The 17624-nt window shown below is 58.8% G+C and overlaps 1 protein-coding gene across 1 annotated transcript; it reads right to left on the bottom strand.

Moving 5' to 3' along the window:
• Positions 1–2056: 2056 nt before the first annotated feature.
• LOC138096598 (C-type lectin domain family 18 member C-like) lies at positions 2057–16034 on the bottom strand. The gene is given in 15 exon segments (XM_068992859.1): positions 2057–2088; positions 2091–2451; positions 4610–4701; positions 5766–5900; positions 5903–5990; positions 5993–6024; positions 6221–6350; positions 6723–6829; positions 7162–7254; positions 7630–7737; positions 7883–8004; positions 8405–8502; positions 13031–13270; positions 15276–15367; positions 15896–16034. Coding segments are annotated over 15 exon segments (1869 nt in total).
• Positions 16035–17624: the final 1590 nt, after the last annotated feature.

Raw genomic sequence — 17624 nt, forward strand, 5'->3', positions numbered from 1 at the left:
CTCAGATTAGCTTCGGGGCAGCTGAAAATCTGCTTTTCTAACAAGATCCCAGGTGATGCTGATGCTGCTGGTCCGTGACCCGACACGCAGGCCCGCCGCAGTCAGCTGCCTCCCCTCCAGTGCGGCCTTCATCACGTTGTTGAGAATACACGTTGGTGGGGAAGTGCCGCAGCGTCAGGCCGGCTGGTGGGAGAGGCTGCAGCTGAATGGGGTGTCAGAGGCTCATCAGGACGCTGGATTGCCGGCCTCAGTCGCCACAAAGGCGGCTCCCATATCGCTGCTGTGGGGTAAGCTCTGCTCTTCCTGTGTCTGGATGGGAGTCTACCCAGACGGGCTTTGCAGCAGAGCTTGGAGCACTGTTACTGGCTAGACAGGCCCCCAGCGTGACTCTCACTCTACCAGGGGTCCTGTGACCAACCACTGTCTTTAAAAAAAAAAAAGAAATGAAGGGAAATTTGTATAACCTAAAATTAACCAAGTCAGTGGCACTGAATACGTCTACAATGTTCTGCAGCCACTAACTCTAAATTCCAAAACATTTTTATCATTCCAAAATAAAACCCACACCCTCATTTTCCCGTTTCTCTTGGCATCTGCCAGTCTGCATCTCTGGATTTATCCTCTTCTGACTAGTTCAGATAAATGGAGTCATGCAATATGTGATCTTTTGTGACTAGCTTCTTTCACTTAAAATAGTGTGTTCAAGGTTTATCCACCTGGTAGCTTGTATTAGTAGTACTTCATTCCTTTTTCTAAAAAATAAAATATTTGTTTGGCTGCACCGGGCCTTAGCTGTGGCACACAGGATCTTTTAGTGGCAGCGGGTGGGATCTAGTTCCCTGATTAGGGGTCAAACCTGCAATCCCCTGCATCGGGAGAACAGAGTCTTAGCCACTAGACCACCCCTAGTGGGAAGTCGCCTTCATTCCTTTTAATGGTTGAATAATGCTCCATTGCATGTATACACTGCTATGTTTAGCTATTTAAACATTGGTGGACCTTTGGGTTGTTTCTACCTTTTGGCTAGTGAATAATGCTGCTGTGAATTTTGTGTTTAAGAATTTGTTTGAGAACTTGTTTTCATGTCTCTTCAGTGATTCCTAGGGGTTGGGTTGTTGGATCATATGGTAGTGGTGCTTAACTTTGCAAGGAATCGTCACACGGTCTTCCAAGGTGACTGCACCACTTTACTTTCCCACCAGCAATGTACGAGGGCCCCAACGAGTCCCTGCCCTCATCTGTCAGTAATGCCTAACGCGGCTCCTGGCATTAGGCATTACTGACACTCATCAACGCTCGCTACTGTCCGTTTTGTTGCTAACAGCCTCCCTAATGGATGTGAAGTGGTGTTTCATTCTGGTTTCTATTTGGATTGCCTAATGGCTAGCGGTGGTGAAGATCTTAACACGTGATTGTTGGCCATTTGTACATCTTCTTTGGAGAACTGTCTATTTAAATCCCTTGCCCATTTAAAAAAATCACTGCCTTTTTGATAAGCTCCTTTTCTGTCATGACTCGCCAGAGCAGTTTCTGTGTTTCTCTTGGTTGCCACCAAGAACTCCAACTGATCTGCTTCTCCCAGCTCCACAAGCCAAGGCCGTACTTGTCCTTCCGACCAGCACAGTGACTCGACATTTGTACAAGCAGCCGTGCGGCATTCTGGACACAGATGGTAGTACCTGCGGGGACTCACCCTCTCACCACCCTAAGAACAGGGAGGCCATGGGGCCATAATGACCCAAGTTCAGGTAATCACAAAGAAAGAAGAGCTGTGGAGAAGAAGTCGTAAGAATAAAGAGGGAGGTGCGAATAGAAACCCTAAGCCCACAGAGGCAGAGGTGAGAGGGGCTAGAAGTCAGGGGTGCAAATGAGGCTCCTGAGTCTGCGCCTTATTCAGGACCGAGGGTCTGAAAACCTCCGGAGCAGGGCCTGGGTCCTGTGGGTGAGCAGGGAGCGGGGCGGGTGGGAGGAGGCCAGTCTGCCAGAACCATTCTGGGCTGTCTAAACCCCCCACTCACAATGAGCATGCGCAAGTCTGGCTCATCCATGACTTAGTTTAATCCTTCGTAGGGTGCCCCGTGGGTGGGGAGGAGCCTCCATCTGCCCCAGAGGGTCCAGCCTGGGTGGACTGGAGCAGGCGCTTCTCCCTGCTGGTCTGGACTCCTGCTTCAGGGCCTGATTAAGCCCCAGCTTCCCGATCAAAAGCAGGCTGGGGGGTGGGGCACCCAGGCTCCCCTCCTCCTCCACCAGCCTCTGTCGGCCTCACTTGTACCCTGCCCAACGTCCTGCAAGGTCTGAGACGTCTTTGGTTGTTGGATGCAGTCCCAGCCAGGCCCTGGTTCTACACGGGAGGGCAGGAGGGCCAGCGGGGCTGTGCACCCAGGCGCTGGCTGGGGAGGGGCATGGCTGAACCTCAGGGCCCTGGGTCCCAGCGGGAGATGTGCTCGCGAGCTGGAAAGGAAGAGGAAGAACAAGGGCCGGTGACTGTCCTGGGATGCGGCCCTGCCGCACCAGGTCCAGAAGTGGCCTCTAAGGGACCGCCAGGGAGCTCCAGATCCCCCGGCAGGGGCTGCGGGGCTGTGTGAGGTTTCACCTCTGCCCTCACAGTTCAGGCGCTTGAGGGTATCAGGGCACACCCAGCAGGGCCCAGTGTGATGGCATTAGTGGCCAGAGACAAAGGACCTCGAGAAATCCCTGGCCGGGTGCAGTTCGGGTCTGTGTGGACTGGGGCCATCTCCTGCTCCGGGCTCCAGGGGCCTGCAGGCCCAGGATGGGCAGGATAGCCTCGGGCCCAGTGTGCAGAACCTGCAGGTCTGTCACCCGGACACCCCCGGGGACAGGGGAGCCTCAGGCCCGGTGTGTGGACACTGCAGGGCCGTCACCCGGACACCCCTGGGGACAGGGGAGCCTCGGGCCCGGTGTGCAGAACCTGCAGGTCTGTCACCCGGACACCCCCGGGGACAGGGGAGCCTCGGGCCCGGTGTGTGGACACTGCAGGGCCGTCACCCGGACACCCCTGGGGACAGGGGAGCCTCGGGCCCGGTGTGCAGAACCTGCAGGTCTGTCACCCGGACACCCCCGGGGACAGGGGAGCCTCGGGCCCGGTGTGCGGACACTGCAGGGCCGTCACCCGGACACCCCTGGGGACAGGGGAGCCTCGGGCCCAGTGTGCGGACACTGCAGGTCTGTCACCCGGACACCCCCGGGGACAGGGGAGCCTTGGGCCCGGTGTGCGGACACTGCAGGGCCATCACCCGGACACCCCTGGGGACAGGGGAGCCTCGGGCCCAGTGTGCGGACACTGCAGGTCTGTCACCCGGACACCCCTGGGGACAGGGGAGCCTCGGGCCCGGTGTGTGGACACTGCAGTGCCGTCACCCGGACACCCCTGGGGACAGGGGAGCCTCGGGCCCAGTGTGCGGACACTGCAGGTCTGTCACCCGGACACCCCTGGGGACAGGGGAGCCTCGGGCCCGGTGTGTGGACACTGCAGTGCCGTCACCCGGACACCCCTGGGGACAGGGGAGCCTCGGGCCCGGTGTGCGGACACTGCAGGTCTGTCACCCGGACACCCCCGGGGACAGGGGAGCCTCGGGCCCGGTGTGCAGAACCTGCAGGTCTGTCACCCGGACACCCCCAGGGACAAGGGAGCCTCGGGCCTAGTGTGCGGACACTGCAGGGCCGTCACCCGGACACCCCTGGGGACAGGGGAGCCTCGGGCCCGGTGTGCGGACACTGCAGGTCTGTCACCCGGACACCCCTGGGGACAGGGGAGCCTCGGGCCCGGTGTGTGGACACTGCAGTGCCGTCACCCGGACACCCCTGGGGACAGGGGAGCCTCGGGCCCGGTGTGCGGACACTGCAGGTCTGTCACCCGGACACCCCTGGGGACAGGGGAGCCTCGGGCCCGGTGTGCGGACACTGCAGGTCTGTCACCCGGACACCCCTGGGGACAGGGGAGCCTCGGGCCCGGTGTGCGGACACTGCAGGTCTGTCACCCGGACACCCCCGGGGACAGGGGAGCCTCGGGCCCGGTGTGCGGACACTGCAGGTCTGTCACCCGGACACCCCTGGGGACAGGGGAGCCTCGGGCCCGGTGTGTGGACACTGCAGTGCCGTCACCCGGACACCCCTGGGGACAGGGGAGCCTCGGGCCCGGTGTGCGGACACTGCAGGTCTGTCACCCGGACACCCCTGGGGACAGGGGAGCCTCGGGCCCGGTGTGTGGACACTGCAGTGCCGTCACCCGGACACCCCTGGGGACAGGGGAGCCTCGGGCCCGGTGTGTGGACACTGCAGTGCCGTCACCCGGACACCCCTGGGGACAGGGGAGCCTCGGGCCCGGTGTGCGGACACTGCAGGTCTGTCACCCGGACACCCCCGGGGACAGGGGAGCCTCGGGCCCGGTGTGCAGAACCTGCAGGTCTGTCACCCGGACACCCCCAGGGACAGGGGAGCCTCGGGCCCGGTGTGCGGACACTGCAGGTCTGTCACCCGGACACCCCTGGGGACAGGGGAGCCTCGGGCCCGGTGTGCGGACACTGCAGGTCTGTCACCCGGACACCCCTGGGGCCCGGGCCTGGGCAGGGAGCCACAGGAAGGCCCTCACCAAACTGGCAGATGTAGCGGTTGCGGGTTTTGCAGCGCTGGTCATTCCAGTTGAAGGCGGCCGACGCCTGCAGCTCCACGCAGTTGCCAAACCTGCGGGCCGAGGCGGCGAGTGCTCAGGCGGAGGAGGGAGGCGGGAGGCCGGGAGAGGCTCCAAGACCCCTCCCGGGGGCCACCTGTGCCCAGCCGGGGCCTCCCGGTGCCCCACCCCACACTCACAGGGGCCTCTGGGAGTCGGAGCCCCCCGCCCCCGGTCTCCACACCTGCTCCTCCAGCTGCTCCAGCTCCTCCTTTCTCAGGGGGCGCCTCGCCTGCTGCCCTGGCCCGCCCCCAGGCCCCCAGGCCCCGTCCCCAGGCCCCCAGGCCCCCAGGACAGGCTGCGTCCTTCCTCCCACCAGGCCGAGGCCATGTAGGGGTGGACCCAGGCCTGGCATGGCTGCCCTCAGGGAGGTCAAGGAGGGGTAGGGGCGCTCGTGAGTCTCGGTGGGCACACAGCCTGACCACCTCCACCCCCGCCCCAGGCACCCCCTGACCGCCTCCACCTTTGCCCCGTGCACCCCCTGACCCCCTCCACCTTTGCCCCGTGCACCCCCTGACCCCCTCCACCTTTGCCCCCTGCACCCCGACCCCCTCCACCTTTGCCCCGTGCACCCCCTGACCCCCTCCACCTTTGCCCCAGGCACCCCCTGACTCCCTCCACCTTTGCCCCGTGCACCCCCTGACCCCCTCAACCCCTGCCCCGGGCATCCCCAGGCTTTGAAGGCCAGGCGGGGCAGGGTGGCTGGTGGGCAGTGTGAGGGCTGATGCTGGGGGTGGCCAACGGAGGGCAGCGTTAGCGTATTGATGCAGGCGGAGCGGGCGCCGGGGGCAGGGCAGGGTAGATGAGGGAGACGGAGAGGCCGCTGAGGGGACGATGGGGACGGTGGAGGGACGCAGCCTTCTGGGGTCCCCGTCTTTTAAGTGAGCCCTGGGTCAGGGACGTGCCTCGTCAAGCACTGGGCCCACACCCAGCCGCGCCTGCACCTCCCAGCAGGAGGGCCCCAGGGAGCCCCAGGCCCTCAGGGCGCTCGGGCAGGAGGCAGGCGGGTGGGGGTCTGGTCGTGTCTGAGGGTTCAGCACAGAGGCCCCAGTGGGAAGGTGGGCAGCGGAGGGCTCACCCCTGGTTGTCCGGCTGCCCGAAGGCGAAGCTGGTGAAGGACTGGTGCTCCCCTGTGGTCCAGCGGAAGGAGTCCTTGGCGCTCTTGTAGGTGAGCCCTGGGCCATAGCGGCAAAGGTTGGCCCCGCACCCAAGGTCCCGGATCCCGCCCGCTCCCTGGGCTGAGGGCCTGCCCAGAGCCTGCTGCCCGATGCCCAGTGGGCCCCCGGCCCTGAGACCCCGTTCCCAGCACTTCCGGCTCCTCTCCGTCAGCTCTCTCCCTGGGGAGGGGACGCATCAGCCTGACTTGGGGCTCCATTCCGGGCTCCTGGCCCTCACCACACCCTGACTGCTGGCAGGGCTCCAGGTTACCACGGCCCAGATCGCTGGAGGGGCGTGGGTGTCCCAGCCCCACGAGCACTGCACGCGCGCGGACACACGCCCCGCCCCACCCCCCCACATCACCCAGGCACTCACCGATCCAGAAGTTCCTGGTCTCAAAGTCACTGTCGGTCACCTCGTTGGTGGTCTCCAGGCGGCCCAGGTAGAAGGCCAGGATGTCCTGTACCTTCTGGCTCTCAATCTGGGCAAGCAGCCCACCCTTGCCCTGTAACCCACACTCTGGGTCACGCTGGCCCCAGAGCGCAGGCCAGCCCCTCCTGTCCCTCCCGCTGCCCACCGTGGCCACAGACATCAAACCTATGTGCCGGCCAGGCTGTCCCCGGCCAGCCTGTCCCCAGCCAGCCATCCCCACCAAAGCCTCCCGCCTTCCTCTCCCCTGCCCACCTCTCCTCTGGCAGGGTCCCAGCCTGGGAAGGGTTTGTTTCACCTGCTCAGTGTCCTAAATACATCGGGATTGCTTGCCAGCATTAGTAAGTTGAGAGGTCGAACGAATGCATCTCTTAATCCAGGGTCCCTCCGTTAAGACCCCTGCTTGGGCCCAGGGGGCAGCTGCCGGGAAGGTGGGGTGAGCCGTTACCTGGCATTTCATCTTGGCGCCGTAGTAGGTGTCCGCCTCCGAGGACACCATGAAGCAGTCTCCGTCGATCCTCAGATCGCAGGTGTGGAAGGGAAAGCGCACCTTGGCTGGCGGGAGGGGAGCCTGACTTTGTGTGGGACCTCAGACTGGTCACGCTTCCTGTCCTGCAGGCTGTTAGGCTCAGGGTGCCCCTTCCCCAGCCACCTGCTCCGAGCTGGTAAATATGTAACAACCAGCTCTCTCTCTCAAGAAAGATAATCTGTGATTGCAGCAGTTCTGTTTCTGGGGTGTAAAGACTCCCTGCCATGGCTAAGTTCACTCAGGGAGTGGGCGAGAGTGCACACCATGGCCATCTGTGGGCTGGTCCGGGCGGGACCCAGCCCTCACCGAGGGGTCCAGGGCGGGCCTAGCCAGTCAGGGGCTGTGTGGCGGGACTCACTGGCGCACTGGGCTCCCCCAAAGCCGACGTCACAGACGCAGGAACATTCCTCTTCCCGGAACCGGCCGTGCACGCACTGCACGCTGCACCGCACTGCCAGGATGGGGGGCGGAGGATGTGCACGGATGCCAACCCCAGCAAGAACACCCACCTGGGACTCGTCTGTGCTCTGTGGCATCTTTGGTTTGATCTTGTCAAGGGAAGTGAATCAGAGCTGGGGGAAGAGCTGCTCATGGTCACAGAGCTGGGGGATGGGCGGGAAAGGAATCCAGCCGGGATCCTTAGCTGCCCTCTCTGCACCCTCACAGAGCCTACGGGCCAGATCTGGTTTCATTTGCAACCTCCTGCACGGCGCAGGGTCTGGCGGACAGTCGACAGTCGGTGCTCAGTGGATGCCTACTGGACGAGGATACGCTGTGCACGCTTCACTCACCCGGGTGCCCTGACCCAGCTCCAGGTGCCCCTCACCTTGACAGTACCTGCCTGTGTATCCAGGGGGGCACAGGCAGTGGCAGGTGCTAATGTTGAGAAGGCCGTGGTTCCGGCAGCTCATGCGACACGGGTTCCTGGGGACCTCTGGTCAGACAGAAAGGAAACGCTGAGCAGGCCTCCTCTGGGCAGGCCAGGCCGGTGCCTCCCTGGGTGCTGGGCCAGGGCTTCCAGGACAGCCTGTCACCCTCCTCTGCATCACCGGATCAGACCTGCTGGTGAGGGCACTTACCACAGAGCCCCCCTGCGTGATCCCAGGCTTTAAAGCAGCCGGAGACGCTGGCCGTGCAGAGCGAACACCAGGCGCCCTTCTTGTAGGGGACGATGGTCTTCCCGTTGACCTCCCAGTTCCCTCTGCGAAAGCAAGCAGCGGAGGGCTACAAGGACCTGGCCTTGGCCATGGCAGGGACAGGCCCTGCTGCCTGCTCCCCAGCCCCTGTCAGTTCCTTCCTGCCCCGCCAGGGAGTCAGGGAGCTGGGTGAGACAGGGAGATTTCCCAGGAGAGAAAAGATGACCTCCAAAGAAATACTGGACAGATTTCCTGAATGCAGGGTGGTGCTTCCAGGAAAGGGCAACTGAGCAGAAGTCACGCTCTGCATGGCCAGGATCCTGGGTGCTGCTCTCTCCCACCAGGGGTGCAGACCCAGGGGTAAAGGCCTATGGGTGGGTGTGTGGGTGTCTCACCCTGGCTGAGAGTACCCCTGCCCTGCAGCCCAGCAGTAGACGGGAGGGCTCTGCTATGCAGGGGGCTTACCCGGGAGAGTAGGCGCAGACAAAGGCTTCCAGCTCGCCCTGGGCCCCAGAGCAGAGGTGCCGCCCACAGCCCAGCTGGCTCGAGGTGGCCCACACGAGCTGCAGGAGACACGGAGGCTCAGACACCCCATTGCGTGCCCCCTCCACTCCCAGTCTGGGGACCTGCAGCCTGCAGGATGCTCCCCTGGGGAGGGCAGGCATTTTTGCCCCAAACCAGGCAGATAAACAGTTCTGTCACCTCCCTGGGAACCCCAGGAGCAGAGCAGCTGTGCTGGGCAGGGCTATAAGGATGGGTGGGAATAGACTAGAAAGGCCTCCTGGGTGGGGAGGTGAGGGTCTGCAGATACCTGAAGGGTGGGGAGACTGGAGGGCTGGAGGAGAGTGGCAGCAGGAAGACCTGGACATCAAAGGCCTTGCGATGGTTGCAAAAACGGCCCCAACGCTTCACCTGTCCCCACAGCCCATTCTTTACAAAATGTGGTTTTGCATCAAGAGGAGTCTCCCATGCCTCGAAAATGGCTGGCCCCGTGGCTTGTGTTGCTCAACACTGGAGAAATGATAGTCCAGCCGTTTTAAACCTAGGTCTCAGGAGACCCCATGCTCTCTCATGCTCAGCCACCATGTGAACAAGCCTGCTGGAGGCTGAAAACCCTTAGAGGGCAGAGATGATCCACTGAGGCCACTGCGGACAGCCAGCTCCTAGCCCACCCAGCAGCTGGTTGCGGTTGCAGGAGTGAGCGCTGCCAAGACCAGAGGAAACTCCCAACCGAGCCCAATCCAGACTGCCAACCTGCAAAATCACAGGATGCTAAATTTTGGGATAGTGTGTCAGGCATCAATAGCTACCTGACACAGGTTTTTAATAGTATTCAAAACTTAGGTTTAAAGTATTAGAATCAGTGACCACTCGGAAATAACACAAATGGGCAATGCCCAAGAACAGCCCAGCAAACTCCAGTAGCTACTAAAAATGACCAGCATGAGGCCAGGAGATAAGCCCGTGGAATCATATATATATATACATATCTCCAACAAGTAGAGAATGTGCATTCTTTTTAGGAGTGCATGGAATTTTGCAGACATTGATCCCTCACTAAACAGCAAGTGAAAGTGAAAGGTGCTCAGTCCTGTCTGACTCTTTGTGACCCCATGGACTATATAGTCCATAGAATTCTCCAGGCCAGAATACTGGAGTGGATAGCCTTACCCTTCTCCAGGGGATCTTCCCAACCCAGGAACTGAATGAACCTAGATCTCCCGCATTGCAGGCGGATTCTTTAGCAGCTAAGCCACGAGGGAAGCCCAAGAATACTGGAGTGGGTAACCTATCCCTTCTCCAGCAGATCTCCCCAACCCAGGAATCAAAGCGGGGTCTTCTGCATTGCAGGCAGATTCTTTACCAGCTGAGCTCTCAGGGAAGCCTAATAGCTGCAAAGCAAGATTCACTAACTACCAGATAACCAATGTCTTAGAGATCACATTCTATGAATTCAGCGAAATAAAATCTAAAGGAAGTAATTTAGAAGTCAGTAAAGGAGAAAACCTGGCTCCCCTGAGAGCTCAGCGGTAGAGAATCTTCCCGCCAGTGCAGGAGACACGGGTGTGATCCCTGGGTCAGGACGATCCCCCGGAGAAAGAACATGGCAGCCCACTCCAGTATTCGTGCCTTGGAAATCCCACGGGCAGAGGAGCCTGGCGGGCCTCAGTCCATGGGGTCGCAAAAGAGTCAGATATGACTTAGGGACTAAACAACAAAGGAGAAAACCTAGTTAGGAAATTTAAGTATACACTTCAAAATCACAGACCACATTATAATGGAGGGACTTCCCTGCTGGTCCAGTGGCTTGTCAATCAGAATAGATGCTGGGCTGGAGCAGGGTCCTAGAGACCCACTACTGTGACAAACACACCCGCTCTGATTCTAGATACAGGAGAAATCCTCGGTGCTCCAGGGAAGAGGCTAGGGCAGGTACCTTCTGGGAACATGGGATAACAACTGTTTACTAATGCATAAGAATTTTAGTGTTTGATTAACTCTTATAACAGACGGTACATAGATGAATCACAGTCCTGCAAGCAGGAAGGCAGGGAAGCGTTAATGTTTAAAGATATATATTAATGTTGGTATTGCGATTATTTTTTAGAAAGCTGTTTTTAGTTGTGGCATGTGGGATCTAGTTCCCTGACCAGGGATTGAACCTGGGCCCTCTACACTGGTAGAGTGTGGAATGAAAAAGTTATCTTTTAGACATACATGCTTATTTATGGATAAAATTATAAATCTAAAATTTGCTTAAAAATAATATGGGAGGAAAGGGAAATAGGTGAGGCTATAGATGAAACAAAATGAGTCATGACAAGAAAATACAATGGAGAAAAGACAGTCTATTCAGTAAGCGGTGCCGGGAAACTGGACAACATATGTGAAAAAATAATATTAGAACATGACTTTAAAAATCTTAACAAACTTAGATTGGAAATAAATGCCTGTAAAGGCTACTTATTAAGTTCATATGAAAAAATTAGGAGAAAGAATCAAGAACAGCCAGGAAACTTTTGAACAATAATAATAATATGGGGGATTTTCCTGTCAAAAAACTTTTTATGAAGCCATAATAATTAAAGCACATATGTACAGAGTAATAAAAAAAAGCACAACAAGAAGAGAGAACCCAGCAGATATAGGAGCTTGGTATATGACTGAGGTGGCATTAGAGTCCGTGGGGGAAAGAGTCAATACTTAATACAGAAGTAAAAAAAAAAAGATAAAATGAAATTCTACATCACCTGGTGGCTTAATGACTTCAATATGAAAAAAGGAAAATTTTAAACTTTGGAAGAAAAGAAAGACTATCTTCCTGATGTCAGAGCTGAATAGGATTTCTTAAACATAATACAACAAATGGATGAACCATAATGAAAAACATGAGAAGTTTGATTACATTAATATTAAAATTCTCTGAAGATTTCTTATAAAAGTCACATAAACAAAGAGAAAATACAAGCCATATGTTAGAAAAAAATATCTGCAACCAATATGACCAACAAAAGTATAAAGAATATAGAAAAGATGCTTATAAATTATTAAGGGAAAGATGAAATTAACCAGCAATGAAGCAGAACAGAAAAGAGGCTCAGTCTCACAGGTAATCAGAGAAATGGAAATTAAAAACAGAATGAGGTAGTGTTCCACAGCACCAAGTTGGCAAAAATTAAGGAGCTGACAGTACTGGGAAGTGAGAACTGGTTTGCGGACAGGATGGAGTAGGGGACACCACTTTGAGAGCAGGCAGCAAGGGTGTAGGTGCATGCTCCCTCTGACCCAGCCGCTCCCCTTCTAAGTGTATCCCTAGGGCGGGAGTCCCCAGTCTCCAGGGTCTAGTACCTGATGATCTGAGGTGAAGCTGATATGGTAACAGATGTAAAGTGCACTAAAAGTGTAATGCACTTGAATCAGCTGGAAGCCATCTCCCTCAATTCCAGTCTGTGGAAAAACTGTCTTTTACAAAACCTGTCTTTGATGCCAAAAAGGTTTGGGACTGCTATCTTAGAGGAATTCTGGACCCGTGTGTGCAAGAGGGCCTGAGCTTGGATTTATGTGTTGTGGTGTGACTTGGAATAGTTAAAAAAAAAAAAAAAAGTAACCCCAGATGCCCCCAAATCGTAGTTTATTCATAGTGAATCTCCCATGCTTGCTCAAATCAATGGAAGTAAATCTTACAAATGTGATCTGAAGATCTGAAGTGATGGCAAAAGGAAGTGTACATTTAGGTATGTTTAGAGAGCACTTAGGATTTAATAACACACAACTCACTTGCATAAGGAGAAAAGGCATCAAAACCCTTCCACGTGTAGCAAAGGTATTCCAACATGCTTGGGGGAATTCCCTGTAGTCCAGCAGTTAGGACTGGGTGCTTTCAGTGTGGGGGACAGGGTTCGATCCCTGGTCAGGGAATTGCTTGAGATTTGCCTGTGTTTTTCAGGGCTGAACCTTGGCACCTAAATGACACCAGTCATAGTGAAGATATAAACAATTTTGTGGAGGGGAGAGAAAAAGGAAACACGCTTGCGGAAGGGGGGATCCACCTGGACTCCTGGAGGGCAGGAAATTTACCTCTGGGGAGGGACAGAGGTGAGCGGAAGGGGAGGGCTTTGGCTTAGCTTTATTTTTTTTTAAGAAATTATTTAAAAAACCAAATATAGTTAACATTGTCTAAATCTAGGTAGTGGGTAAGAAACTGGGAGCCGCTCAGTTGTTTCCAACTCTTTGCGACCCCATCCACTCCAGTATTCCGGCCTGGAGCATTCCGTGAAGTGTAGAATGGGTAAGAGGGAGTCCGTTATTTGATTTAGTTTTGAAATATTTCACGTTTAAAGCTGAAAAAAGGACAACTATCGGGAGGAAAAGCGACCACCAGTTTTAGGACAAACTGTAGACCCTCCGAGCGATGGCAACCCACTCCAGTATTCTTGCCTGGAGAATCCCAGGGACGGAGAAGCCTGTTGGGTGCCGTCTCTGGGGTCGCACAGAGTCGGACACGACTGACGCGACTTAGCAGCAGCAGCAGCAGCGGCGGCAGCAGTAGACCCTCCGAGCAGGGGCCCCGGGCGGGAAGGCCGGCCTCACCTGAGTGTAGCGGGCGCAGGTGGCGTTGGGGGCGCACTCGGCCGCCGCGTGGCTGTACTGCCGCCCCTCGGAGAACCACAGGCCCACTACGTGCACGAAGGTCGCGGAGCCCGCGGGCAGCAGCTGCGCGTTCCAGCCCACGTGCCGGGCGGCCCGCGGGACGGAGGCCGGGCTTGGGGCGGGGGCACCGCAGAGGGCCGCCCGGGCCTGGGCTTGCCGGGCCAGGCTGTCGCTCCAATCCTGGGGGGCGGGGGGCACACACAGCAGCATCAGTCGGGGCCCCGGGCCAGGCTCGACTGACTCACCCCCGCTCCGCACCGCAGCACGACCAGAGGCCGTGCGCCTACAAGGAGAGCCCTCGAGCAGGGATCGCGGTTGGCGGCTTGAGCGCTCTGAGCTGGTTTCGCCCACTTCCTCAGGGCCAGGGAAAGGCAGGCAGGACCTGCAGGGGGCGCTCCAGGCTGTGGGAAAGCCACCTGCCCATCTGGCCCCGGACCCCAGAGCCCGACTCGCCCAGCACTGAGAGCCTCCGGGGATGGCACCCTCAGGCCATGCCCAGGACTCCACCCCACTAAGGGGCCGGGTGTTCCTGGGGGCGAGTGCCAGCCCAGGAGATGGGGTGGGCCTCTGCTGTAATGTGAGCTCTGCCGTGCCCAGGGCTTCCGAACTGGTTCTGTGCTAGGTGAACCTGGCCCTGTTACTGTCAGAAAGGCTCCGTCTTGGCGTCCCTCCTGCGATGTAAAAAGTTGCAACAGCCGCGCTGCTGTGTCTTACTCCCTAATTCTGGAGTGTGTAGGGGCTCTAGCTGGGAAACCGGACCGGAGAAGGTGTAAGAGGTCTCCAGGGCCTCTGCTTTGGTCTCAGCAGGCAGAGCTCTCTGGAGTGGACCCAATCCACTCTCCCCAACCAGGCGTCCCTGCCCCCATCCACCAGCCCCCTCCTCTGAAACAGGGACCTCAGCAACTAAGATGACATGTGTCCTGGTCCAGCCCTGCCACCTCATTCCAGTTGTGTGACCTCCAGCCATCTCCTAATCTCCATGAGACTCAACATACTCTTCTGTAAAATGGGATAGTAAGGTGGGCGCTCCCTGGTGGCCTAGTGGTTAGGGTTCTGGGTTTTCAGGGCCCTGGTTCAGTCCCTGGTCGGAGAACTGAGATCCCACAAGCCATGCGGCATAGCCAAGAAAAAAGAGGGGGTAATAAGGTAACCACAAGATAAGATGGTGTGAAGATTACACGGCTGCAGGGAGCAAAGTGCTTCACTTAGGGCCTGACCCCAGCAGACGGTGGTTGTGATTTCACTGCTGATGGGAGCTGCACAGGGCCCTTCAGGGCCTCAGCCTCCCTTGGGTGCCCAGGGGCAGAGCTGTGCGTGTGACAGAGGCTGAGCCGTGGGGCTCCACTTGCGTTTTTAATGAGGTGCTCTTTTCTTAGCTTCAGGCACAAGGGCCGTGGGAAGTGCAGGGCCTGACCAGAAGCACCCTCACTCCAGGCACTAGGGCTGCGCGTGTGGGAGTCGGAGCCAGGACCTGGGCCCCTGGGAGGGGCTGAGCACATGCAGAGGCGGGAAAGGGGAGAGGCGACCGCCGCCCCCGCCCGCCCCGCCCCCACCTCCTGGGAAACTGACCCCCAGGGCTCAAGGTCGCCGCAGCCGCGCCGCCTCGGAGGAGTTTGTGGGAAGCGGCCATGGGCAACCTGGCCGGCCCCACGCTGGCCCCCCTCGTTCCCTGGACCGTTACGTGGGCGGGGGCAGCCGCGGGCCGTACTGGGGGGCCCCAAGGTGACACCTGCGACCCCGCAGCCCCGAGGGAGTGCTGGGAAACCCTGCACCCCCTCCCTGGCCCGGGTGAAGGGGCCACTCCTGGTCGCCTGGATAAACCGCTGGAGAAGTCGCACACAAGCCCCCCGCCCCCGCCCAGCGGGCTGCCTTTCCCGCCCCAACGAGCCTCCCGTCCCGCTGGGACGCCTTTGTGACCTCCGCTTTCCCGGAGGAGGGGACCCCACTCCATCCCTGTCTTCTGGTCTCCGGGGCAACGGGAAGGGATGCAAGCAAAGCCCGAGGGCTGTCTTTCCGGGAGGAGGGAGCCGAGGCTCTCCCCGTGACCAGGCACCCGGGCCGCCGTGGGCGAGGGGCGGCAGCCCCTCCCGCCTTGCTTGTGCAACCGCGCCTGGCCGCAGCGCGGCCTCCCAGCCCGTCAGGGTCGCCCCTCCGCCCCGTGAGCCGGGCGGGTACGGGTACTCACCATTCTCTGCATGTTGGCCGCAGGCGGGTGGACCCGGCTTCGCAAGCGGTTGTGCAGAGAGACGAGGAGGAAGCTCTCCTTCTTGCTCAGGACTGGGGTGGGAGACAAGGTCAGGCCACCTGGGCACCGGCCTTTGGGGCCCCCGCGGCGCAATGGGGTGCACCCCTGCATTTACGGTGCAAAATCCGAGACTGGGCAGATGCCGGTGGGCACATGCAGGGATGGGAGCAGAGGGTGGGGAGAAGGAGAGAGGCAGAGAAAGGAGGGGGACTGAGACAGACAGGTGTGGGTGTAAAGGAGGCTGAGAGCTGGGGTGGGGTGACCGAGGGGATGCGCCCTGGGGGTCTGGGCGTGAGGAGGGGCCGCAGCCCCTCTGCCTGGGGCTCCTCTCAGCCAGTCTCCCCCACGGCTCACAGGGCACCTCCTTGTTCTTCCTTCCCCCCTTCATTCTCCTGCCCTAGCTCCATCCTCCTGCACCCCTCTCAGGCCTCCGGAATGTTCCAGGGTGGCTCTTTCAACTGCACCAGCCTGCCCTGGGCTCAGGCCTGGGAACTGGCTCCTGGGAGCCCCCGGGACCCTCAGAGCATCACCACGTTTCCCTCACACCGTGGCCCCCTTACCTTCAGCCATTGGAACCCGCTGCTCCTGCAGCTGGAGTGGCTGCACCCCTGCCCAGGTTGTGCCAAGGAGAGCTAGGAGCAAGGGCAGGAGGCCTGGCCGGTGGCCTCCAGGCCTGGGCGAGGGCTCCAGCCTCAGCATGGGCCTGGTGGTGGCTCTGGGCTCTGCCGGGCTCAGCAATCCAGCTTGCTTCCCAGACTGGACGGAGCTATTCACGATCTCAAGGAGTAGCACGGGGCTGGCAGACAAAGGGGAGGCTGCTGAGTAATCGGTGTCCGGACAGCCCCCGTTGTCAGCACTGGCATGGAAGGAGGCAGACAGCTCCCATCCCGGGGCGCCCTCCCTCCCCCGGCTGTGGGCCTGCCCGCCTGCCCGCCCGCCAACAGCCAGTCAACCAACCTACTGAGTGGTTCGCAGTGACCCCGTGGCCCCTGCTAATCATTGCAGGATTATTGGAGCCCTCGGGGAGCCCTCGGAGACACTGCTGATTGGCCCACAGACATTCCAGGGCTGCAGATTAACGAATAATAGCAATGCCCAGGCTGGAATGGTGTCCTCCAGGCTCATCAGCAGCTTCTCTTCCCAGCCCCTGGCCCAGGGAGGCTGGGGCCTCATGCCCTATGGGCGGGCAGGAACTGGGCAAGACCCCAGGGGAGTTCTTTCCTTTCTTGGGAAGCTCGTCCCAACCCCCAGCCATGAATTAAACATAAGCAGGTGGTAACCACACACCAGTCAGGTGCCACCAGTGGGTGGGGGCACCAGGGCAGTGGGTTTGTAGGGGAGTGGGCGGGGGCTGCTCCATGGGTGCCTTAGCACGGTCTTTCTGAGCGATGTCGGGGGCTGGGCCCCAGCCCTGGTGCCCCCACCCACGTGACTGCCGGCCTGGAACAGGCAAAGCGGGGAGCACGTGATGCTCCTGGCTGGCTGCAGTCCTCGGGGAACAAGTCAGCCTCCGGGCCCACAGGCAGGAGGGCCACTGGCTGCCCTGGTGCTCTGGGGCCCGACTACACCAGCCTGGCACGGTCCCCACAGAATCAGCTGAAAGGTGCCCGCAGCTCCTAGAAAATAAAAGTGTGTCCCCCTCGGGCAGATCGAAGGTTATTCAGCCATTCGCAGGGGACAGGCCAGCGAGCCAGGTGCTTCCTCCTCCTGGAGTTTGTGTGACCCCTGAACCCTGGGCCAGGCCAGGTGTCAATTCCTCAGAAACTTTCCTGAGATGCCAGTGGGCCTGGCTTTTGCGGTTGGGGCTGGGGGTGGGGAACACGATGGAATGTCGTTACCTTTGGGGGCATGGAGACAAGGTCAGACACAAGGCCCCCAAAGCCAGCCTGGGGTTGGGTGTCCCCCTAGATGTCTCAGGGCCTGGGTCGTTTCTTCTCTCTCAGACAGATGATCAGACAAATTCAAGATCACCCTGTCTGGATCCCAGCAATGCTTAATAAAATAGGGATCTTTTCCTATAGAGTCTACAAAGCAGCTTCAAATATGTGAGTTCACTTGGGCAGGGAAGACGAGGTGCTCAGTCTGTGGTTGGGGAAGCTGGGGTCAGTGTGTCTCAGGCCTGGCCCCAGGTCACCCAGCAAGCACAGGGTACCCGCGGCCGATCGAGAGGCCCCGTCTTTACACTCCCAGACCGTGGTGCCGACCTGCTTTAGTTCCCATCTTGGCCCTGTGAATTCAATTCCCACAGCCCTGCTCTGCTCCAGGTAACAAAAGACCCAATTCCTGCTC

The sequence above is a fragment of the Capricornis sumatraensis genome, chromosome 20 (assembly GCF_032405125.1).
Source record: "Capricornis sumatraensis isolate serow.1 chromosome 20, serow.2, whole genome shotgun sequence".
NCBI lineage: Eukaryota > Metazoa > Chordata > Mammalia > Artiodactyla > Bovidae > Capricornis > Capricornis sumatraensis.